This window comes from Protopterus annectens, chromosome 2.part1, assembly GCF_019279795.1.
Source record: "Protopterus annectens isolate FY-2018-M chromosome 2.part1, PAN1.0, whole genome shotgun sequence".
Taxonomy (NCBI): domain Eukaryota; kingdom Metazoa; phylum Chordata; order Ceratodontiformes; family Protopteridae; genus Protopterus; species Protopterus annectens.
In genome coordinates, this window is record NC_056729.1 from 1,453,820,253 (window position 1) to 1,453,846,863 (window position 26,611).

General features: G+C 44.0%; 1 protein-coding gene across 3 annotated transcripts in view; it reads left to right on the forward strand.

Annotated features, from left to right (window-relative positions):
* The window catches only part of PDS5A (PDS5 cohesin associated factor A), a 4,482,835-nt gene that overhangs the window by 2,162,251 nt on the left and 2,293,973 nt on the right, over window positions 1-26,611 (forward strand). For all 3 annotated transcript variants that reach the window (XM_044062931.1, XM_044062930.1, XM_044062932.1), the window contains exon 18: window positions 2,371-2,476. In XM_044062931.1, the coding sequence (XP_043918866.1) occupies window positions 2,371-2,476 (106 nt within the window). The remainder of the gene's footprint in view (window positions 1-2,370; window positions 2,477-26,611) is intronic.

The window sequence follows — 26,611 nt, forward strand, 5'->3', positions numbered from 1 at the left end:
TCATATGACGGATAGAACAGTTCTGTATTAATCTTAGACTGTCATTCAGGGCAGTCTGCCCTATTATGACCCTCACTACATACCCTTCAGATGTAGCCTGAGAGTTATTGTGGACAGTTTCTTTCAAGGGAGTTGTGACTAAATTGTGAGTAAGCAATATGGTGTAAAATAAATTAATAGTGTTTATGCGGCAGTGAAGGCATTCAGCCAGGCTTGGAAAAAAAGGGTACTAAATGTCATGACAGACAATACAGCACTGATTTGCTACATAAACAAACCAAGGATGAAATCACTCATATCTACTCTGCATGTTTGTCTTGCAAGGTTGGGAGATAGCAGAAAGAGTAGGCATGACTCTCACAACAGCCAACATTACCTCATAAGAAAATGCTGGGTAGACATACTGAGCAAATCTCTGATCCTTATAACGTGATTTTGAACAGCAGTGTCTTCTAGATCTGATTAGCATGTGTATTGGATCAGAAATAGATACTTTCTGCTTCACCTTTAAGTAGGCAGCTCAAAAAGGTTTGCTGTAGAGCAGCAGCTCCAAAATCCTGGAAGGTTGGATGTAGTCACCCTGAATTTGGACAGATCTTACTGTCTAAACTTTCCATCCTTGTACTCTTGATCTTCAATATGCTGCTAAAAATCAAGGACAGGAATTCTTAGTAGTGGGTTCTTTTTGGCAAAGGCAATACTGGTTCCCTCACTTATACAAATAAGCAAAGAAAAAAATGGATCATGTTGCCTCAGTATATGGGCCTTCTCAATTGAAACAAAGAGCCCCTTCTCCATCCTAACCTGTGAACTCATAAGTTTGACAGCTTGAGTAATTTCACATTGATCTCATTAACGCACATATTCTGAGGATGTGCTGAAAATGTAGGGATGCTAGGAAACTAAGCACAAGGAAATTCTGCCTAAGTGCAGAAGGGTCTCTCTCTGGTCACTTAGCAGAGACCAGGACCCAGAAAAGGACGTGGCAGTGGTCCTGGACTGTCTGTCAGATCTTTACAGTACTGGCTTTTCCTATACATATTTAAAAGTCCATGCTTCTGTCATCTCAGCCTGTACATAGACCTATACAGTTCCTAGAGGAGGTTTTACACTTCAGAACTTCCAGAAGAGAGATTGTGTCATCATGGGATCTTAATTATGTCTTATAGAAAATGACCCTAGCTCTTTCTGATCCAGCTGCATCTGCATCCCTGCAATTTTTCTCTTGGAAGTTGCTATTGTTAGCTATCCCTTTATCCAGAAGGATCTTAGAATTAAAGAAAATGATGTGCAGAGAACAGTTTTTGCTCTTCCGTCAAGGCAGGGTATTTCTTCATACCAATCCCAGTTTTATTTGTAAGGTGGTGATAGACTTATCAACCAGGTGATTCATCTGTAATTGTTCTTCCCTAACCTTCAAAGCAAAGGAAACAAAATGCTAAAGTCACTTAAAGTGCATGGACATCTGCGATTCTGTTTACAAAGTGGCAAGAGGGTGTACTAACAGGTGTGTAAGAGGAGTGAGCTCATATATTAGGTGCATTATGTCATGAAGTCTTTTGCCATGGCTAACTCTCCTTCCCTAGGCATGCTGCAGGAACTTATGGGAAAAAGATAATGAATATTGATGGCGGAAAAGGTCATACCAGAGAGTGTCGTATTTGCAAATCTTTTGATATGATTCAGAAGTGTGTGTTGTTTTTGACAAGGTTTCTTACTGGCAGTTGCAGTGTAGTGGTGCTTATCAGTACTGGCCACCCTCAAGTTTGCTGCTTTTTTCCGTAAGATTTTTTAAGATTATTGCACATTGTGATGTTTTACTCGAGTGAATTCCAGTGAGTCCCCTTTCTTTAGACAAACCAGAAATCTCTCAGTTTTGCTGGGAGGGAAGAAATTTATATTTCACTTTAAAGTTAGCAAAAGCAGCCATCTGTCATGGCCGAGAGGGATGTAGCCCTGATTATGGCTCAGGTGACCTTCCTTCATTTAGTGGCTGTTTTATTTATTGACTTTGATTCTGTACTCTGTTTTCCCCTCCTAACAGTCTTGATGACTGATGTGCTAGGAGTTTTGTGTTATGAATTTTTATTACTGTTAGTATTCTGGACAAATCATTTTTTTATTGTTATTCATCTTTAGTAATTTTTGTAGTAAACAGCTAGTTATACCATTAAATAAAAAGCAGTGTAGCATAAGGTATTAATTTGCTTTAATCTGTTTTATACCGCAAAAAGTTTGTATATGAGCTTTGTATTCTGAAAACATGCAGCTTGGGAACAAACCAGTTGCTTATGTATGGACATGGTGGTTAAGCATGTCTTAAACTTTTTTCTTTTGTGAATTACTATGTGAAATTTCATTTTTTTTTAGTGCACTGGTAAAATTAATGAATAAATCAATAGAAGGTACAACTGATGACGAAGAAGAAGGTGTAACACCAGACACTGCCATCCGAGCAGGACTTGAACTGTTGAAGGTATTGTTAAATAGAACCTGGAACTGTTGTTTAGTGATAATACTTTTCTTAACCATATGGGCATTTTTTGTGTGTGTGTGTGTGTGTGTGTGTGTGTGTGTGTGTGTGTGTGTGTGTTTTCAAGTAAACATTTTATTATATCGACTGATGTAATATGATCTTTGTGCAAAGTATTTCTTTAGGAGTTCACTATATACTATCATTGTCCTTTTATATTTGTTCTTTTTACTTTTTTTGAGTGAGTCAGGCTTACTTGGTGAAATCTTTTTTTGTTGTCGACCCAAGGTGGTATTCAGCCGGAGTGGTTTGCAGTGGAATCTTGAATATGCCTTGCTACTGCCAACTCTGACAAATGGGGCTTCTATTGAAAATGTCGTCTGAAAGATGACACATCAGGAGTGAGCAGCACGTTCCTTATGCTGCAGTACATTGCCACTCTGCAGATTTTGTGGCGTTAGAATATACATACATCTGAGTATCCATAATTGATCAAATACTGTGTGTGTTTGTTAATTTAATTGAGAGCACAGTAGCCTTACAGATACAAGGTTATGCTGTTTTCCACCTGATAAATGGTTAAGAATTGACTTGTAGCTTCACAGCAGATGTTCTTCGTGTTTTACTGTTGCAGTCATCACATCTGGGTTATCCGCCTGCAGGTAGCTCTCAGCCGGCCTGAATACCAGAGTCTTTGGATTTCTGCGTGGGATGCTGTCACTTTTTTCTTGACGTCCGGTCGTCAGGAGTGTAAAGCATACAGCTGACGCCATTACATCAGTCTTTCTTGCCGTGTGGTGCCTGAAGCAGAAGCAGTTTGCAAGTGCCAGTCGGCCGACTCCTGAAATTTTCATTTTCGAGTTTCAGACCCGAAGTCTTCAAAAACGATAAGTACCCCATTGGGGATCCCTTTTCTTGCTCTAACCGATGTCAGTAAAAGTTAACAATTGTCTTACATGCGGAAAGCAAATACCTCATAGAGATTTTCATTCTTACTGCATCCCCTGTTTAGGCCCAGACCACGACGTCCCTTGCTGTCAGTTTTGTTCCTTGTTCAACGCCCAAACTATTCGTCTTTGGGCTATTTTTGCAGCCAATTACTTTCGTACTCGATCTTTGTACTCCGAAATGGCTTCCTTAAGCCATCCGGCTACCGATCTTCTGAAAAAAAGTCAGGATAAAGACAGAGACAGACCATATAGGTCAAAAACTGCCGACGACGCTTCCGTTAAGCTAGTCAGTGAGGCTCTTTCATAACCCCTGATACCAGCTACTTCAGATTTGCAGGCCTCTACTGAGACCCATTCGGAGTCTGGTATGCTGCGAGATGCTTCTTCAACTATGGAACCTGCGGATGTCTGTACCTTAGATGGGTCCAGAGCTGCTGTGCAGGCACTGGTTTCTGAGGGTGTATTCAGGCCTACAGACATTCATATTAAACCAACACCATCATTTTCATCCAGGCCAAAAACACGCACTACGCTTAGAAAACAGACGACCAAAACCGCAGGCTCAGGTCCATATGCCTCAAAAACAAATGCTTAGAATGGCTGAAGACCTTATTACCTTAATTAGGGGAAGCCAACCTTCCCCCTCTAAGAGACCTAGAACTGATTTTCTTTCCATTTCTTCTGATCAGGAATCTGATATTTTTGCTCCTTCTTATTTCCAGGATTTGCCCTTATCTATCTACTTATGAGGATTCTGATGCAGAGGACTCCATTCCCTCTGCTTCCCCTCCAGAAGATTTTTCTTTCGGTGAAACCTTGCATACTGTTAGGGAGCATTTCCACTGGGAAAGCCAGGATTACTCTGAGTCCAGAAAGAGACTTTGGGGAATTATTTCTCCTACCTCAACACAGGCCTATAGCTATCCCTCCTGTTCTGGACATTGTAGATGATGCTTTCTTGGAATCCAGCCTTACCCCAGACACTTTACCTCCAGCTCCCAGAAAACCTGACAGGTATTAAAGAGTACCTGACTCTCACAAGTTCCTCTTCAGGAATCCTTCTGTGGATCCAGAGACTATTTCCCAAGGAACAAAAGGCATTAAGGCTACTGCTGCCAAAAATCCTACCTCTTCTGATAAAGATTCTAGAGCCTTGGACAGATGGGGTAAGAAGGTATACACTTCTTCTACTTTGGCCATTGAGGGTTAAATTGCTAGTTTCATATGTTAAAGTATCAGCAGCATGTAATGGGACTACTTAGACAAAAAAATTATGTTGATTCCTGACTGTGCTGAACACAAAGAGTTGCAAGATTTAATGTATCCTGCAGAACAAGTTGGTAAACATACTTTGCATTGTGGTTTTGACGCTTTAGAAGCATCTTGCAGGGATGCTGTCAGTGGGTCTGTACTTAGAAGGCATACTTGGCTTAAGGAACAAAACTTGCCAGATCATGTCAAAGCTAAATTACTGGATGCTCCTTTAAACCAAGACCGCCTTTTTGGCAACAAAGCAGAAGTCGTCCTCAAGAGGATGGAGGAAAAAGCTAAATCTATGCATACTGTTAAAGAGTTCCTACAAGTACAGCCTCCCAGATTCAGTAGGCATTGGCCTTCAAAGAACTGGTCCTTTCCAGTCCCTTCCAGGCCTTCTCAGTCCAAACCCAGGAACAGCAGACCACCTAGGCTACAGTCTCAGACTATGCACAGATCTAAGCAGTGGGGGGCTCCCACTTCCAAAGCAGGGAGTAGTAAGACACCCCCCTACAGAACTACCTGCTCCCTTAGGAGAAAAGCTCGCCCTGCATGCAAAAAACTGGGAACTCATTACCCAGGACAAGTGGGTTTTGAACATAGTTTCCCAAGGATACAGATTCCACTTCCACACACTACCAACCCCAAATGGTTGGCCAGACCTACCCCCAAATCAGTGGGCGGAAGCCCAACAGCAGGTTCTTTCTCGTCTCAGTATCAGGGCTATTCAGCCTGTCCCAGCAGAACAAAGGGGACAGTGTTTTTATTCAAGACTTTTTCTGGTACCCAGAAAAGACAGCTCCTGGAGTCCTTTCCTGGACCTCTCTATTCTCAGCACCTTTCTGGTGGTCCCAAAATTTAGAATGCTAACTCTTCAACAGCTTCTTCCTATGCTAGCCAAGGATGCCTGGCTGGCAACCATAGACGCTTACCTGCACATCCCAATTGAGGGTCCTGCAGACAATACCTATATTTCAGGACGTGCTCCATGCTCTCTCAGTTCTCTGCACTTCCCTTTGGCTTATCTACTGCACCCAGGGTGTTCACAAAGTGTCTAGCTCCAACCATTGCATTTTACAGGCAGAGAAATATTCAAATTTACCCATACTTGGACATTGTCTGATTCAGGCAGAAAGCCAGGACTTGCTTTTACAACACCTGACATTCATAAAGAAACTTCTAACTTCACTGGGGGGTACACCATCAATGAAAAGAAATCTCACCTGTACCTTGCCAACAGATTGTATTCCTGGGAGCAAGCTTGAACACAACTTCCCAGATGGCATTCCTCACTCTGGAGAAACAAGTTTATTTGACAACCTACTTCAAACTATTGGCCACAAAACCCCAGCTATCTGCAAGGAAAATACTGCAAGCTCTGGGGTTCATGGCCTCTTGCATTCTACGAATTGCATATGCAAGACTGCATATGAGGAAACTCCAGCGGTATCTAAAAAGCCTATGGTGTCAACATTATCAGGACCTGGAAACAATGATTTATAGCATTCCTTGTATAAAGACAGCCTGGCTAATTCTTTCAGCTCTCCTCTAGCATCCCTCAGTAAGCAGGTACTGGATGTCATTCTGGAGGCAAGGAGGCCTAGTACTAGAAAATCCTATGCTGAAAAGTGGAAAAGATACTGTTCCTGGAGCCAGGCTCAGGAGATGGGCACAACGGTGCCCAGCTTACCTCATATTCTACAGTACTTAACAGAAATGCTCCAGAAGGGCCTATCGTTCTTGTCAATTAAAATTCATGCCTCTGCCATTTCAGCACATTATAATACTGAGCCACCCCTCTTCTCTCACCCCTTGCTAAAGCAATTCCTTAAAGGGGCCAAAAATTGAAGCCCCCCCCCCCCCCAGGAGAGCTCCCACTCCAGCCTGGGACCTTAACTTTGTATTGGGACCCCCCCCCCCCCGAGCCGGCTGCTACAGCAGAGTTGAAATTCCTTTCTTGGAAAACAGCCTTCCTTCTAGCCATCACTTCAGCAAGAAGAATGTCTGAATTTTACAGGCTCTCATGGCAGTGGAACCCTTCATTATCTTCCATGCGGACAGGGTTTCCCTCAGGACTAATCCTTCCTTTATGCCCAAGGTGGTGTCTACTGTGGCCCTTTATCAGTCCTTTCATTTGCCTAATTTTTTCCTTAATCCACAAAACAAAGGGGAGAGAATAATGCACTCTCTGGACGTGCACAAACAACTTAGGCTTAGTCCTGTCCAAATAGAATCTATCAGAAAATCTGAACAGCTGTTAGTTAACTTTGCTGCAGGGGCAGAGGGGAAGGCTATTTCAAAGCAGACCATTTCCAAATGGATAGCCCATTGCATTCATTTCTGCTACAAGCACCATGGAAAACCTACCCCACAGGGGGGATAAGATGACATTCCACCAGGGCTGCATCTACCTCTGCGGCTTTTCTCAGAGGAGTCCTTACCAGGGACATCCTAGAAGCTGCTACCTGGAGTTCTGTACATACCTTTACCAAGCATTATCACATGCCTATCTTTTCTAAATCCAGAGCTGGCTTTGCCACTGCAGTCTTGCAGTGCTTAATAGCTGGCCCTAATGCTCTTTAACTTCCTCCTCCCTTCCTTAGCTTTGGGAATCAACCCAAATGTGATGACTGCAACAGTGAAACACGAAGAACATAGTACAGTTGTATACACTTACCATAAATGTAGATGTTCGAGTGTATTCACTGTTGCAGTCCTGGTTACCCTCCCTTCAGCCCCCTGACTTCTCTTGGCTCTACCTTTCCTTTTTGTTGGTATATTTATTTTTTCTTATGTGTTTGCTTTTTGATGGGGGTTTACCATGCCATTTAATTGCTTCCTATTGTGGGGGCACCTGACATCTGGGGCAAGAAAAACTGATGTAATGGCGTCGGCTACATGTTTTATACCCCTGATGACCTGATGTCAAGGAAGAAGTGACAGCATCCAACGCAGATATCCGAAGACTCTGATATTCAGGCCGGCTGAGGGCTACCTGCAGGCAGGTAACCCAGATGTGATGACTGCAAAAATGAATACACTTGAACATTTACATTTATGGTAAGTGTACACAACTGTGCTTTCTTGGTCAATTCTGATTGTTTTTCTTAAACGCAGACTTTCCTTTGTTTTAATCTTGGCTCATTAGCAGCAGTACAAAAGAACTGCCAGCCCACACTCTTGTCCCCCCCCTTCCCTGTTTATTACCTTAAGCCATTCCCAAAGTTAATAAATACTACCCGTGACAGGCACCATTTTCAAAACTACAGTCACCCTGCTACAGGCCCCGTGAAGAGCTCAGTGTCTCTCCAGAAAGGGTTTTACAACTGTATATGCTTATTTATGTTGAATTGTGTTCCAGAGACATCTAATTTGATTTATGCTGTATTACTGGAGGCTACTATGGTATGCTAGCATGTGTTTGTCTGCACCAAGTTATTTAGTATATTAGTATGTGCTATTTTTGCATAGTTGCACCTTGTTAACTAATAGTATTCTTGTATATGTGTTCTTAGACAGCTTATACTGGTGCCTAATTATATCTGTATAATTGTGGTGTAAATGGTGCATAGAATTACATTAGAGACCCAGGACAAGAGTGCTGCTCGCTATATTTTTTATCTGTGACTGCATACCTGTCAGCTGAGGTCCATTCTTACTGATGTGTTATCCATTTGGTTTAGTATCTGCATATACTAGTAGTTGATTCAAGACGTATTTTACTGTATGCAGTAGCTATTTACACAGTTTGTTCTGTAGTCTTTATAATGTATCTGTACCTTCTCAAAAGTGCTTACTCCTCTCTGTTACTCTTCTTTTCTAGACCTAACACCACTCTAAGTAATCAGCTGCAATAACACCTTTATCTTTAACCCGACCAGTGGATACATTGTTATATGAAAAGTGCATTCCGGGTCTGAACTGTCTGCAAACACAAACAGCTAAAGTTAACTTTGTGTATGTGTTTACCTGTTTGAGCTAATATTCGTTATCCCCTGGAGTGCGCTCTGCATTGGCTTGTAAGCAGCACCCCCACACACACATCTTCCATTTCTCTTTTATTCCCTTCTGTCAGAAAATAGTATCCATAACTGATCAAATACTGTGTTTGTTTGTTAATTTAGTTTGAAAGCACAGTAGCCTGCAGGTACAAGGTTATGCTGATGTCCTTCAAGAATGCAACTGCAGTCATAACATGTGGGTTGTCCTGCCTCAGGCAGCCCTCGGTTGGCCGGATTCCAAAGTCTGGGTCCGACGTCGGCTGATGTCGCATTTCTCTCCGTCAGTGCGGCTGGAGTACATAAGCATCAGCCGACGCCATTTTCTTCAGTCTTTCTTGCCGCGCGGTGCCCAAAGCAGAAGCGGTTCGCAAGTGCCGGTCGGTCAGCTCCTATACTCTTCGAATCCGAAGTCATCAAAAAACCTAAGTACCCCATTGGGGACCTTTTCTTGCCTCAGCCGATGTCAGAAATTACTGAAAAAGTTAATAATTGTCTGTCTTGTGGTAAACAAATACCTCATAAGGATTTCCACTCTTACTGTCTTCCTTGCCTTGGCCCAGACCATGACGTCTCGGCCTGTGTCGCCTGTGCTCGCTTCAACAAGCGCACTTTCAGGCGCCGGGCGGAGTTCGCTGAAGACTTTTTCGGCGAAAAATTTGCGTATACAATGCCGTCGGAGCTTCCGACATCGCAAACACCCAAGAAACGAAAAGACCGGGACCGACATCCTCGGCCCGTGTCTACCACCGACTCCACGCCAAAACCTACCGCGAGTGCTCCGGTTCCCGCTGAGACGGTTTTTCCACCGCTCCGAACCGAAGACACCGCAATACAGAGGACTCCGATACCAGATACCACTCCGACGCCAGTTATAGATTTTCCTCCGGATACTGAAACCGAGGAAATGCCAGAGACCATTGCTGTAGATAAGGTCACTCCTACACGTGGAGCTGCCAGGCCTCCTATGGCCATGTCTATTAAGGTCTACACTCGGGCTAAGGCAGCCAGCAAGACTAAGCACCTTACAGCAAAAACCTTGACTCAAACTACTCCTGAGAAACAAATCATGTCTATGGCCGCAGACTTAATTTCCATGATTAGAGGTTCACAGGCCCATCCTGAGAGAGCATCCCAGCCTCCTCCAGATAAGAGGCCCCGGGTTGATCCCTCTGAACCTATCCCTACAGATGAAGACTCTGAGGACTCTATCCACTCCGAGGGACAGGAAGACCTCTTTCAGACCTATGAGGACTCGGATGCAGAGGATTCCATCTCTTCGGCCTCCCCTCCTGAGGATATTTCTTTTGGGGAAGTTCTGCATACCATGAGGGAACATTTCAAGTGGCAAGGCCAGGAATATTCTGATTCCAGAAAGCGCCTTCGAACCTTCCTCAAAAAGCCCCAGCACAGGCCCTTAGCTATTCCTCCTGTGCTTGATGTTTTGGATGATCTATATTCCGACTCTAGTGTTACCCCTGATTCCCTTCCTCCTGCACCACCCAAACCAGACGGATATTACAGGGGCCCAGACACACATTCCCATTTGTTCAGGGCCCATACTGTGGATTTAGAAACTATTTCTCAGAGACCTAAAGGTGTTTCAGCTTCCACTTCTAAAAATCCCTTGCCTTCCAACAGGGAAGCTAGATCATTAGAGAGATGGGGGAAAAAGGTGTACACCTCCACCACTTTATCTATGAGAGCTTTGAATTGCCTTTTTCATATGTTACAATGTCAGGATTACCTGTTAGATGATTTACAGGAAACTTTGGCCTCTCCTGACCCTTTAGACAGGAAGTCTTTGCAGGAAGCTGTACATAACTCACAGTAAGTCAGCAATCACTTTCGGCAGTGTAGATATGATGCATTGGAAGCTTCATGTAGGGCAGCTATGACAGGGGCAGTCATTTGCAGACATGCATGGTTAAAAGAACAACCTCTACCAGATCAGGTTAAGGCAAAACTTCTGGATGCACCCTTAGAAAAGAACAAGCTTTTTGGTGCTAATGCTAAAGATGTGTTAAAGTCCATCGAGGAAAAAGCAAAATCAGTTCAGACAGTCAAAGATTTCCTCCAGGTTCAGCCCCCCAGATTCAGCAGGAATTGGCCTTCAAAGAACTGGTCCTTTCCTAACCCTGAAAAATTTCAAAGGGGTAAAAACAGGCGTGGCCGAGGAAGAGGACAATACAGAGGTTCTTGCAGGGGACGACAATGGCAGCCAGCAAACCAAAGAAGTGACACAGGGGTCTCCCCCACCCCTCAGACACAATCTCAATGACTTTCCTCTACAACCGCCAACCAAGGAGCAAACAGCGGAAAATTATCTCTGTTTTCAGACAATTGGCACAGATTGACAAGAGACAAATGGATTTTGGACATTGTAGACCAAGGTTACAGGTTTCATTTTCACTCCTTACCCAGAAAAAAGGGCATGCCAAACCTACCACAAAACCAGAGGGTAGAGGCTATCAAGCAAATTTCTCTTCTGGCTCAGATAAAAGCAATAGAAAGAGTACCACGACAAGAACAAGGCCAGGGGTTCTACTCAAGACTGTTCCTTGTGCCAAGAAAAGAAACACAATGGAGACCAGTACTGGACTTGTCCGCATTAAACACTTTTCTCATAGTACCAAAGTTCAAAATGCTGACTCTACAGCAACTCCTTCCCATGCTGGGCAAGGGGTCTTGGCTGATTACTCTGGACCTCAAGGAGGCATACCTGCATGTCCCTATCAGACACAGCTGCAGAAGATACCTCAGATTTCTTGCAGGGCCAGAGCATTATCAATTCTCAGCATTGCCATTTGGCTTATCTACTGCGCCCAGAGTATTCACAAAATGTCTGGCTTCAGTAATTGCTCATTGCAGGCTCCAGGGGATCTAAATTTATCCTTACCTGGACGACTGCCTTATACAAGCGGACGACAAACTGATGTTGACAAAAAACCTGAACTATGTCATACAATTACTTCAGGCTCTGGGATACACAGTCAACTTTCAAAAGTCAAGACTTCAACCATCCCAGCAAATAACCTTCTTAGGAGCCAATCTGGACACAGCCTCTCAAATGGCTTACCTGACAGAAGACAAGCAAGAGAAGTTAACTCATTATTTCAAGGGTTTGGCAAAACTCACCCAGATGACTGCAAGGAGATTCCTACAGGCCCTGGGTTACATGGCATCCTGCATTCTCCTGGTTCCATTAGCAAGACTACACATGAGAAAACTTCAATGGTACTTAAAAGTCTATGGTCTCAGCACAACAACAACTTAGAGGCAACCATACCGCTCATTCCATGCCTACAAAAGGAATTCCTATGGTGGGCCTCGGTAAGCCAGGCAAACACAGGTATGTCATTCAAAAAACCTCAGATAACACAGACCATGACCACAGATGCCTCAGACATTGGATGGGGGGCGCATATGGAAGGCAGATGCATACAAGGACAATGGTCTCCAAAGGAAACACATCTGCATATAAACCAAAAAGAAATGCTGGCAGTAATGCATGCCATCGAGGCCTTTCGACAACAACTTCAACAAGGCCATTTACTGATACGAACAGACAACACCACTGTGATGTGGTACATAAACAAGCAAGGGGGCACCCATTCCTACCCCCTCTGCAGACTGACAATGAATCTCTGGGAAAAATCACTGAGCCTGAACATACACTTACAATCCCAGTTTGTTCCAGGCAAAGACAATGTGCTGGCAGACAGCCTAAGCAGGAATTTCATAGAATCTCACGAGTGGAGCTTACACCCAAGGATCTTCACACAACTCACCTCAATATGGGGCAGGCCAGAAGTAGACCTATTTGCCTCTCACCTCAACCATCATCTGCAAAAATTCTGTTCAAGGACATACCATCCACAGGCTTGGAAAATAGATGCTCTTTCATTCAACTGGAACTCCCTAAAAATATATGCATTCCCACCTCTGCCACTGATGACCACAGTACTACTGAAGATCAAAGCAGAGAGACCCAAAGGGATCCTAATAGCTCCAGACTGGCCAAGACAACACTGGTACCCGCTACTACGGAGCATATGTCACAACAAGAAGTGGGCCCTTCCCCAATGGCCCCTACTTTTGACTCAGCACAACTTCAAAACAGTGCATCCAAACCTTCAGACACTGCAGCTAACAGCCTGGGAGATTCCATGAATAACCTCAATCTTTCTCTCTCCAAGGAAGTCCAGCGGATACTAACAGAAGCTCGAAGACCATCCACCAGAAAGGTTTATTTGGCAAAATGGAGGAGATTCAGCATTTGGAACACCAGCAAGGGTCATGATGCATCACTATTGAACATCCCACTCATCCTGGAATATTTGGCAGATATGCTTCAGAATGGACTCTCATATTCTTCCATAAAGATACATGCTTCAGCTATTTCAGCTAGATATAACACTGATCCACCTGTGTTTTCACATCCTTTGATAAGGCAGTTCCTTAGGGGAATCAAGAACATTAAGCCACCAAGAAAGGCTCCAGTGCCAGCTTGGGACCTCAACTTTGTTCTAGAAAAACTAACTCTACCTCCTTTTGAACCAGCAGCTTCAGTGGACTTACAATTCCTCTCATGGAAGACAGCTTTCCTGTTGGCAATTACCTCAGCAAGAAGGGTTATGGAACTACAGGCCCTAATGGCAATACCACCATTCATTATCTTTCACCGAGACAGAGTCTCCTTAAGAACCAACCCTACTTTTATGCCAAAGGTGGTATCTAGGGTTTCTTTAAATCAAGCTATTCATCTACCAGCTTTCTTCCCCAATCCTGAAAACAAAGGGGAAAGACTGTTACACACCTTGGACATTCACAGACAACTTCGCTACTACCTGGATAGAACCAAGACCAGTAGGAAGTCTGATCAACTTTTTGTAGCTTACTCCCCAGGAGTACAAGGAAAAGCAATTTCAAAACAGACTATTTCAAAATGGATTGGACATTGCATCAGATTTTGTTATTCCTTCCATGGGAAGACTGTTCCAGCCAATGTCAGACCACACTCCACCAGAGCTACAGCCACCTCTACAGCATTCTTAAGAGGGGTGCCTACAAAGGACATTCTAGAAGCTGCTACATGGAGCTCCGTGCATACATTCTCCAAACACTACAATCTCCCTCTATACTCCAGATCCAGAGCAGGCTTTGCTTCGGCAGTCCTGCAAGGTTTGATTGCCACACCATCTCTTTCCTAGAGCATTCCTCCTCCCCCAGCTAAGCTATGGTATTCTACCCACATGTTATTGACTGCAGTTGCATTCTTGAAGGACATAGTACAGTTTTGTACCTACCATAAATGTAGATGTCCGATAGATATGCAACTGCAGTCGGATTTTCCCTCCCTCCATACCCCTCTATGCCTTGGGTCCACTCCTATCCCTGTTCCTCTTAGCTGGGGATATCTGTTATGGTGTATCTGTTTATTGCTTATTTATTTGTTTGGAATCCTGTTTCTCTCCTTCCAAATTGATTACAGCCTTCCTTGGAGGGCACCTGGCATCTGGGGCAAGAAACACTGAAGAAAATGGCGTCGGCTGATGCTTATGTACTCCAGCCGCTCTGACGTCGGAGAGAAATGCGACATCAGCCGACGTCTGACCCAGACTTTGGAATCCAGCCGACCGAGGGCTGCCTGAGGCAGGACAACCCACATGTTATGACTGCAGTTGCATATCTATCGGACATCTACATTTATGGTAGGTACAAAACTGTACTTTTTCCACCAGATGGTTAAGAAATGACTTACAGCTTCACAGGAGTTCTTGGTCAATTCTGATTGTTTTTCTTAAACACAAACTTGCTTTTGCTTGGATCTTGGCTCATCCCGCTCCGTTTGCCCTCACTATGCTCGGGTTCACTCTGCTCCCTCCCTGCCCCCCAATACCTGTAATTTAAACTTGACCAAACCACACCCACCAGAGTTGAAACCACCCAATCTGCTATAGTAATTACAACTAACCCCTCTCATTACAAAGTATTAGCTATCTACAATACATTTACACACACACACACACACACACACACACACACACACACACACACACACACACACACACACACACACGTGACTACCCAATAGAAACATACCTAGTAAACACCCCAAACATTTCATACATAACTTCTAACATTGAATATGTGACTTTTTAATACACTGATACCTTAACAAACAAGAATTTATCTTACCTCAATACCAGTCATTTTTCACTGTCCACACTTACAGCCATAGCACCACTCGTTACAAGCTCATCAGCCCCACCCACACAATCCCTTCCCCCACTCCCCTTAGCTATCTTCCACTTTAGAACTAGCTTGACTAATCCCATAGCCACTCTACTCTCCACTCTACTACAATTTCCCCAATACCACAATACTCAAACACCATTGTCTCTAAAACCCACCTCATTTGTACTCCTTCATCTTCTCTTCCTACCCTACCTTCACCTTCTCTTCCTACCGTACCTTCACCTTCTCACCAGTCCTCCAAATTCTAATCACTCTCCCTTCTTTCATATAACCTCTTCATACCCCACATATGTTAAACACCCCACAACCACTATACCCCCTCATCTCTATTTTTTCAATACCAACCTCCTATTCCCTTTTAAACTCCTTCGTGTTCACTGCCTCTCATCCCTAGTCCCTAACAACACTACTGTAACACAGCACCCAACTCTCAAACAGGGCACTAAGTGCTCTAAATTCCTCTTTTCCCATGTTCATCAACTTATTACCAACCTCCTCTCTGGTGACATTCACCCAAACCCTGGTCCCTCTCCCTCTCTTCATTCAAACCCACCCCTTCCCTCTCCCCCCTCATCCTGCAAATCCCTCCTTTTCACTACATTGAATGCTCAACGCTTATGTAACAAGATTCCAAACTTCCCTGCCTGGCTCCAACATAACCACCCAGATATACTTATCATTACTGAAACCTGGTTAGAGCCACACATAAAAGATCCTGAAATCACTCCCCCAACTACAGTGTAGTTAGAAATGACAGGACCCTCAAAAAGGTAGTGGAATAGGTCTTCCCTACTCCTCATCCCTTACAGTTACATCCCTCACCAAAGGCATACCCCAGTTCACCAATGCCAAACTAACCTTGGCCCTCCTCCAGATGATTAGAAACAAACACATATGTATAGCCGCTCTTTACATTCCCCCAGGAGACCATGTCGTCATTCACCCAATTTAACCCCTTTATGGATTGTATAGCCAAACTAACTACTTCCTTCCCCAACAAAGCTTCACTTCTACCTCCTCCCTCTCCGTCCCCTAACACTACCACCTCCCAACCCCTTCCTTCACTATCAAACCCAATCCTATCTCCACCATAAGTCTGAAACTGAAACTATGCTCAGATGCCCCTGATGACCTTCCTTCGTACTTCTTTAAACTTGCTGCTGATGCCATCGCCTTTCCAATCTCTATTGTAATAAACCGCTCAATCCAAGAAAACAATGAACTCCTACTCTGGAAAAAGGCCTATATCATTCCCCTTCACAAAAGAGGTAATAACAACATTCCCAATTTCCGGCCAATCGCTATCTTACTCCTATCTCAAAAGTTCTAGAAAAGTGTATCCACCTTCACCTTCTAGTCTACCTCACAGACAATTACCTACTTACCCCCACACAACATGGTTTTAGACCTGGCCACAGTACCACAACCGTTCTCCTCTCCTTCTTCAAAACCATCAACAAAACCTGGGATTCCAGCTGTCTAGTGTCCACACTGCTTCTAGACTTATCCAAGGCCTTTGACACTATATCCCCATAACCTTCTCCTATCTAAACTGTCTAATCTAAAATGATCCCTCTTTTCTGTCAACTGGTTTTCTAGTTACAGCTCTGACAACAGATAAGCTGTCAAATGGAAAAGAGCCACCACTTCCTTAATACACCTACAGGCATACCCCAGGGTTCCATATCGGGTTCCCCTACTGTTCAATATTTTCATAAATGACTTCCACCAAAACATTCCTAGTGCTAAACTGATTGAATACACAGATGACTGTACGATCATCTGGTCCGCCACTTACACCTCCACTCTCTTAAAACTAACTCATGATGCTTTCTCTTATACCGAACGTTGAATGATTGACAACCACCCATCACTTAACGCATCACAAACTAAAATTATTTTCCCCTTTAAAAAGTACCATTATAGACAATAACTCATTCTTCATTACTAGCCAAAACAATACCTCTCTCGAGGTTGCCTCATATGTAAAGCTTCTAGGAGTCCTTATTGATTAACAGTTAAAATTTCATACCCACCTACTAACCAATATAAAGAAAAGCCACCCAAAACTAGGCATGCTGTACCGCCATAACCGCTGTATCACTCTCACTACTAAACTTGTACTCTCTAACACCTTTCTCATTCTTTCTCTCCTATATGGTGCCCCACTTCTTACCAACCTTCAATCTTCTCTAAAAACAAAGCTGTCCTCCTGTTATAAAAAAATGTTTAAGTTGGCTACCAGCTGTGAATCCTCCTCCCACCATTTCAGTGCCCCACACAAACCAAATTAGCTCCAACTTTCCAACCATCTTACCTACATTCAACTTGCTTATAGGTTCATAGGTTGATACTATTCTATCTGCCCTAGGGCATTTATAAGCCTAGCCAGAGTGTGTTTGGCTTTCGCCACCCTTTTAGTTTAGTTGACTGTGCCTCTGTATAGTAGGTCACAGAAGATAGCCCTTTTGAGGTTAGTTTACTGTGCCTCTGTCTAGTAGGGACACAGAAGAGATCCCAGGGGCAAACCTACAATCTCCAATCCACTCGTCAAGATTTCTCTTGAAGAGGGTCATTGAGGGACTCTGCCTAACATGGATTGGGATTTTGTTCCAGAGTGAGGGGAGCCTCTGGGATATGAATCTGTCCCTCCAGCATGTCCTATTTATTTCTGTGCTGAGGTTTAAGTCCCTGGAGCGTGTAGCTCTAAGGGATTTGGATTTCCTGAGGTGGGGTATGTCCATTAATTCTGGGTTGGAAATGGCTTTATACGTCAGGCACAGATTGCCTCTGAGTAGGCGGTAAGCAACTGAGTAGAGCTGGAGTTTCTTTAGCCAAACTGTGTAGGGCATCTGTTTGAGTCCCTTGATCCTCTTGGTGAGGTACTTTTGGGGTCTTTCCAGTTGCTGCAGTTGCCTGGTAAGGTACATCCCAAGTGGGGCATTGTATTCAATTATGGGCCTGATGAATGATGACTAGAGGAGCACAATGACCTCTCTTGATCTAGATGTGAACTCTTTCGTGATAAGGTGGGCTATATAGAAGTTCTTTCTAACCACTTTGGCAGCGTGATTGTCAAAGGAGAGATTGCCATCTACTTGGGTCCCCATATCCCTAATTACTACTTCCGTACTTAATGGATTACCACCTATGTGGTAATTTGTGGGCACTTTGTTTTTCCCAAAGGGGGTGACTATGCACTTTTTGGTATTAAGCTTTAGGCCATGGCTCTGGCACCAGTTATCCGTCTCTGTGAGACCCTTTTGGAGGATGCTTGTGTCAGTCGGCGAGTCGATTATGGCACCCAGTTTGCAGTCATCTACGAACTTGGTCAGCCATAGTCCTCCCGTGTTAGCCTGTACCTCAGAGAAATCTATACCGAACAAGAGAGGTCCCAGGACTGAGCCTTGCGGGACGCCACTTGTAACTCATTTAGAGTCTGACAAGGCATCTGCAATTCTGACCAATATGGGTTCTATCCCTGAGCCAGTTTGCAACCCATCCTGTGACATAGGGGTTGATATTTAAGCTGGTGAGCTTATTTATGATGCCCGAGTGGGGTATTGTGTCGAAGGCTTTTGCGAGGTCCAGGTAGGCTGTGTGGACCACCTTCCCTTCATCTATGGCCTTGGTGACTGTTTCAAAGAAGTCGACCAGGTTCAAGAGGCAAGATCTGCCCTTAACAAAGCCGAATTGGGTAGGATCCAGTGTTTGGAGGTTCCCAATGTCTTTGCTTATGAGTTTCATGATGATACGCTCCATAGCTTTGCAGACCAGGCTAGTCAGGCTTATAGGGCGATAGTTTCCAGGGTCCGTTGTGGCACCACCTTTGTGGAGTGGGACCACTGTTGTTGTACGCCATTCTTTGGGTACATATCCTGTAGTAAGGCGGAGATTGAACAGTGACTTTGTGAGGGTACAGTTCTTCTTGGAGTTCATGTAAGATGCAGCCCGGGACACCGTCCGGTCCCATTGATGCTGTGTTTTTTGCTTTGGAGAGGGCAGCTCTCACCTGTGCATCTGTGATGTCAGGGAGGCTACACTCTGTTGGGATAGACATTTGCTCTTTTGGGGGGGAAGGGGGGGAGAAGTTTGCACTGAACCTGTCTGCCAGCATGTTGGCAATGTCTGTAGGTTCAGTGTATTTTTTGTCATTTTGAACTAACTGAGAGCATATCTGGGAGTTGCCACCCAGGTTCCTGACATAACTAAAGAAGGCCTTGTGATTATCTTTAGCGTCTTGTGCAATTTTTCTTTCGAAGCTGACCTTAGATGATTTTATGAGGGATCGTAGTTTCTTGCTAGTACTGATCAGAGATGCCTTCCCTTTTTGGGATTTTGCTCAATCATGTAGTAGCTTCCTCCTTCTGTTGTATAGCTTATGTATGGCTGGGGTCCACCAGACAGGTCTCCTGCCTTTGGAGGAGTGAGTCTTGATTTTATTTGGGATAGCATGATCCATACATTCCTGTAGTTGTCCATAGAATGTGTTTGTAAAGGATTCTGCGGTTTGGGTCGTATTTTCCACTGGCCCTAGGGCTTTGAAGGATTCCACCTCAGTTTTGAGAAGTGTGAAGTTTGCTTTTGAAAAGTTCTTCACTGTGGTTTCCTTGGCTGGGGGTGGGGATGGGATATGGATGTCCAGTGAGATTAATTTATGGTCATATCTTACCATTGAGGGGTATACCTCTGGTATGGAACATAGAGTCCTCATGTTGGTGATGATCAGGTCCAATATGTTTTCCCCTCTTGTGGGAGTAGTGACCAGTTGTTCCATAGCATTTGAGTTTATAAATTCTAGGAACCGTTGGGCGAGGGTGTTGGGGCTTGAGTAGTGCTCCCAGTCTATGTTTGGGTAGTTGAAGTCACCCAATATAATTGTGTTTGGAGAGACCTTCATATTCTCCAGTGTTCTCAGGAAAGCCGAGTGGGGTTCCTGAGTTTGGGAGGGTGGTCTGTAGCAGGCTACAAACTGAAAGGCAGTTTTGCCCACTGTTAGTTGCACATGGATGGTCTCCGATGCTTCGTGCAGTGCCACTAACCTGGAGGTGTGGGTATTTTTGATGAATATGGATACTCCCCCTCCTTTTGTGGTTCGGTCCGAGTTTTGGGGCCGAAAAGCATGGTATGAGGTATAACCTGGTAGTGCTGGGGTGCTGTCGGGAGCCTTGAAACCAGGTTTCTGTTACTGCACAGATATCGATATTCTCCATACTGAGGAGAGCCTCGAGTGTGTGCATCTTGAGGTTTAGACTTCTGGCATTGAGCAGCATTACCCTTAGTTTCTTTTTCTTTGTGTTGTCTATGGCGGCGGGTTTGTCTTTTGAGCCTTGCCTAAAAAAGGCACTATGGGGGTGGCAAGAAAGAAAGAAAGCCCATGGATGACAGGTGCAAGCCGTCCCTAGCGAAGCAACGTGGCTTGTCGAGCATGTGATCCCATGCCGACAGACACTGGATCCCCTTTGAATGACACCAATACTTTAGCCAGTTGTTAAAATTGATCATTTTGTCTTTATACTGTGGCATCATTCTTGGTGAGGGTAAGATGCTACTCCAGGTCAGGGTCATACCGGCCTGGGCTACATGATCAGAGAGCTCCTCTGTCTCTTTTCATGTAGTCCAGGGAGGTACGTCTCAGGTCATTCACACCAGCATAGACAATGATAGAGTCATATTTGTACTTGCTTTGGAGTGACCTGAGTGCTTGTGTTATGTGGCGGATTCTGGCACCCGACAGGCAGCTTACAGTGACCTTCTCCTTGTTCAGCCTGGTGATTGGGACGTCCGTGTGTCTGACAATAGAGTCACCTATTACAAGTGTATTAGGTGTGTTGTTTAGCCTTAAGGGCTGTGACTGTGTGGCACACTGACTTTGTGGACTGTGTGATACGTGGGTATTGTTGTGGGGTAGCGGTTGCTTGAATATCTGCTTTGGAGGTCTCTGCTGCTTGGACAGATTTTTATTTAGAGCTTCCGAGTATGTTTTTGTGTGTTTATGTGTTTGGTTTTCTGTTGCGATAGGTCTATGTCAGACTGGATTTGTGGTGTGTGTGGTTACCTTCTCCTCCTGACTGACTGCGCCAGTACTGAGTTGAGAGAGCTCAGCCTCCAGTTTGGCTATATAGTTGCATCTTTCACATATATTTGAGCTTGTTGGGAGGAGGAGAGGGTGGTCTGTGTACATAAGGCAGTTGTAACATTTCCTCAGGATTCCCAGATTCACCAGCTGGACTGGAGAGTAAACCCGAAACTGACTTTTGCACATGCCAGAATAGTACAAGGAACTACTTTTTGACTGATTTAAAAAGGACCAATAGGGAGCCAAGTACTTAAAGGGAGTATAAGGGGGTGTAGTGCTTTAATTTATTAGTGCTTACTTATAAGATTACTTATACGAGCAACTGCAGGGCTTTAGAATGAAAACAGAGTGCTTACTTTGAGATTTAGAACAGTTCTAAGGGAAAAAGTGAAGAGCAGTCTTTGTGGAGCCGGGAATAGTTTAAACCCATTTAAGCGGCGCTGCGTTATGTGCAAAATCGTGCAAAACTGCGCAAATGCGGGTTCTAAAGCAGGGAAACTGAAAGAGAGAGGAATTGACCCAGAGCGACCAATAAGCTACTAGTTTCAGGGCTGAGACCACTCCTCCAGGGACAGATAGGTTGCTCAGAGCTCCCCACACTCACTGGTGAACAGAGAAGCTTTCTCCTATCCAAATAAGGATATGGGCAACACAGGAAACTATACCACAGTCCGGAATTCAGCAAAACCTGAAATGTGGACTAATCTAGTTAAGCAAAGGCGGGAAAAGAGAATTTTTTTTTTGTTTTTTTTTTTCAGGTAACAGCAGAAAAACACACAGAAAACACTGTAAATGCTATAAACAGGCTAGCGCACTTTAGTGTGTAGCCTACAACAGTTATACAGTACAAAAATGACTTAAATTGATATAAAACAAGTGCAAAAACTGTAAAAAGCAGAAGGCAAATGCAATTTAAACATTTTAAAGCACAGATAAATTAGAAATTCGCTTTTTAGGTGGGAAAAAGCAGTCGGAGCAAAAAAACAGAGAAAAAAATACTTAAATCTGGAAAAGTCTCTTCGTTCTCTGTTGCCTGTATCACTCTGCAGGATACCACAAGGAGCTGTGCGTAGTTGTATACTGGCGCAAAACTGCACAAATGCGAGTTTTAAAGCAGGAGAGCTGACCCAAAACAGCCAATAAGCTACTAGTTTCAAGGCTGAGACCACTCCTCCAGGGACAGATAGGCTGCTCAAAGCTCCTCACTCTCACTGGTGAACAGAGAAGCTTCGTGCTATCCAGGTGAGGATATGGGCAACACAGGAAACTATACCACCGTCCGGAATTCAGCAAAACCTGAAATCTGGACTAATCTAGTTCAGCAAAGGCGGGAAAAGAGAATTTTTTTTTTCAGAAAACAGCAGAAAAACACACAGAAAACACTGTAAATGCTATAAACAGGCTAGCGCACTTTAGTGTGTAGCCTACAACAGTTATACAGTACAAAAACGACTTAAATTGATATAAAACAAGTGCAAAAACTGTAAAAAGCAGAAGGCAAATGCAGTTTGAACTTTTTCAAGTACAGATCAGTTAGAAATTCGCTTTTTAGGCGGGAAAAGGCAGTCGGAGCAAAAAAATAGAGAAAAAAAATACTTAAATCTGGAAAAGTCTCTCTTGGGTCTCTCTGTTGCCTGTATCACTCTGCAGGACACCACGAGGAGCTGTGCGGAGTTGTATACAATAACAAACTTTTTAAATCACAGATTCTCTAAAAAAAAAAACCTGGCGTTTTAGGCGGAATTAGTTAAGACAGCAAGAAAAGCAGAAAAGTGATAATCACTCGAGTCACTCTTTTTTCTCTCTGCTGCTATAGACTCTGCAGAACACCTGGAAGGCACTTGCTGAGCGGAATACAAGCGTAAAAACTGTGCAAATGAGGTTTTTATAGCAGGGAAGTGAGAGAGATAGAAATTAGCCCAAAATGGCCAATAAACTACTAACTTCTGGGCTGAAACCACTCCTCCAGGGACAGATAGGCTGCTCAAAGCTCCCCTCTCTCACAGGTGAACAGAGAAACTTCCTTCTATCCAAGTAAGGTAATGGAAACACAGAAACTTGTAACACAGCCCTGGATTCAGCAATAACCTGAAAACTGGACTATACTAGTTGAGAAAGGCGGGAAACAAGTATTTTTTTTTTTTCAGAAAATAGAGCAGATACAATCAAAATTAGCCCAAAAAGGCCAATAAACTACTAACTTCTGGGCTGAAACCACTCCTCCAGGGAGCCTGCTCAAAGCTCCCCTCTCTCACAGGTAAACAGAGAAACTTCCTTCTATCCAATCAAAACAACACTTCACCCAATTAACAAGTTAAAAAGCTTAAAACTGAGCCCTGTTCCAGCAGTCTTCAATCAGACAAGTTCTAACTGCCCAGTGCTGACACTAGGGTACAGAGAAACCTTCTCCAAAAAAGACGGCCTGGATCAGTGCACAAGTTATACAAACAAAGCTAGATCCAGCCGGCCTGAATCTAGTCTATGCTACAGCAAACAAGGCGTGCCGATTTCAGAAAGAAACAGTTCAAGTAAGCATGCGCAATAAGCCTTTAACCAGAAATTCCCAGCTCAGAAGGGCAGAATCTAGCCTCTCCTCCCACAAGAGTGCAGACCACAAACCTTCTTAATGTAAAATAACTGGCCTGAAGCCCAAGTCCTTAACCCAGAACTAATACACTTTTAGAATAACAGACACTGAGCCTTCAATCAGCAGTTCCCAACTTAGAAGGATGTATGCTACCTGTCCTGCCACAACAGTGCAGACCACAAACCATCTTAATGTAAAACAACTGGTTTGAAGCCCAAGTGCTTAAACCAAGGGCCTTAGAATAACAGTTACAATTTAATCAGGCTACTAACAAGTGGTAATAAAGGCAGCAGAATAAATTCAATTGAGTACTTTTAAAAAGAGGCAAAAGCAAAATAAGGTAATAAAATAGGAAGAAACACGAATACAGTAAGGCAGATGAAGTGCAATTTTTTTTTTTTTGAGATGGAGGAAACAGAGCAGATTAAGATACTATAGGGTAATGCCCTTCCCAAGTGCTGTCTCTGTACACTGCAGAGGAGATGGGACTGGTAGGAGTATCCAAAATCAAAATATGATCTCACTGTACTCAGTTGAGTGAGCAAATGAGATGGGTCCAGGAGGAGTGTGCAAAAAGAGATTTACAGCAGGGGCGGGCAATTCCAAAGCCACCAAGATTACTAACTGCAGAGAGACAGAGACACAATATTTACTGAATCCAAGACGCACAATATTTACTCACTCAAATCTTAAATAAGTGCAGAAAAATATACTTAAATCAGCTTGTGTCCAGTTGATATATGCAGACAAGTCTCAGTAGCCAGCAACTCGATTTAAAATGATTAGGCCCATAAACTCATCTTTAATCCCTCTATCTGCCCCTCCCTTGCCTCCTCCTTCAAAATGTACCTACCCAACATACTTCTAAGATCCAGTAACCAGAATTTGCTTGAACTGCACAACCCTGCTCGTTCTCCAGACAAACACCTACTCTCCTTTTCCCTAGCTCACCTCTGGAATTCCTTGGGACCTTTTATTTGTACTACAGACAACCACTCTACCTTTAAGACCCTGCTTCATTCCCATCTCAAAACCCTCTGGGAATGTTCCTGCTCTTATCCCACGACTCGCCTCTTTTTTCCCCATTTCTCACACTCCTTTACTTCTCTTCATCATACTGAGCTTCTCTGACTACTACCATCTTCAGTTTTCTCATTTACTCCTACTCTTGCTCTACTGTTTTTTTTTTCCTTATTGTCCCACCCTTCTTAGATTCAACAGTGAACACCGCTTATCTCCGTATCCTCCTTTAACTCTGCTAAGATTTCATGTAAAACGATGTCAACCCTGTGTTGTTTCACGTTGTAACAAATCTAACAGGAATATGCACCAATGGATTTTTCTTATTTTAATTGTGTGTGTGTGTGTGTGCGTGTGCGCGCGCTCGTAATTTTACCATGTGAAGTTGTTAAATCTCGCCATTTATTCTCACTGATGGGTTCGGAGCCGATCCTCTGCTCTGACACGGTCGATAGCAAAGCTCAAGGTTTGTCAGTAGCTCGAGACCAAGCCCCTTATCCCATGATGCACTGCTGGAATTACCTCAGATCTAGTTTGCCATGACACAGATCTCGGTGTTCCAGATAGCTCGGACCAATTTTATTGGATAGATTCGTCTATTTGCAAGTTTTAAAAACTTTTTTCTTGACTTTCTTGTTAGGACAGTTTGAATATATATATATATATATATATATATATATATATATATATATATATATATATATTCTATTTAGATTTAGATAAGTACCCTGTGTTGGCTTGGTTTTTTTCTATAGAGTTGGTGTAGTAGTTGGCCTTGTATTTAACCAAATTCTTACCAGTAGTTTGTTAGATAGTTTCTTGAGTGTTTTTTTTTCTATTGTTTAACTTTGTCTAAATTTAAAAGAGAGATGGCTGATGAGAAAGAGAAGCCACATCCTAAATCTGGCTTCAAAAAATGTCCGGATTGTGGACAAAAAATGTCAGTCACTGACGGTCATGTTCAGTCTGTTTATTGTCTGGGGGCATTACATTCCAAGACTCTTGTAGCATCTGTCACTCCTTCTCTTCCAGGGTACTTTTAGAGAGGAGGAGGAAATTGGTGGATAGGGGTTTACTTCAGCACCCCTTCTTGGAAGCACTGGGTGACCAGGATGGTGCTAGTAAATCCTCAAAGTTATCCAAGTCTTCAGGTGATGCCAAAGTATCGAAAAAGGCTAAAAAAATGGAGGGTGTAGGGTCATCGGTTCCACTGCCGTCGGAACCGAGTGTCCCTTCTGTTCGGAGCCACCTCACAGCATTGGAACCGGTTTCTGAGATTCCCTCATCTCCTCTGCTCCAATCAGCATCCTCGGTGCACTCCTCGAAGTCTTCTGTCAGCCTCTCAGATCTGGATGTGGACCGGTTGGTGCAGAAGCTTTTACGGGCAGCAGGCCTTGCCAAATGGTTGGCTCCTATGCCTTCGTCGGAACCGAAGACCATTAACCCGGACTTGACTGCTTCTCCTCCGAGCCTTACTGGACTTTTGGAGCCAGAGGAGCCCGAAGTGATGGTTGTTGAGCCTGTGGAGCCGAGACCTGCTCCGGTGTTATTGGTTCCATCTACTCGGACGTTCTTTGCGCCGACCGGGGACTCTAGGAGCTGACACTCTCCTGTCGGATCCGGAGAGGATAGTCGTACCGGTTTGTCGGTGCAGACTCTTCCTCTCAGAGCTTTGGCTTGGATGAGCTTGGCTCCTACCTTGGGTTCGGAGCCCATGGCCTCGGTGCGGGAGGATCGGACAATCCCTTCGGATCCGTCTACCCCTTCTCGTCGGAGCCATGGTGCATTCGATGCCATGAGGAGAGTCCTGTCTCCAAAGACATCATCAGCATCAGGTCTGGCTTCCTCCTCCCCTCAAGTTTCTGTGTCCGCTCCTGCTTCTACCAGTCAACCCAAGCGTAGAGACCCTGATCCTCAAGTAGCCCCACAGCGCCCCCCGTGCTCTTCTGAGACCTCCCCAGATGCCCCCATTGAGGAGGTACCCAGGAA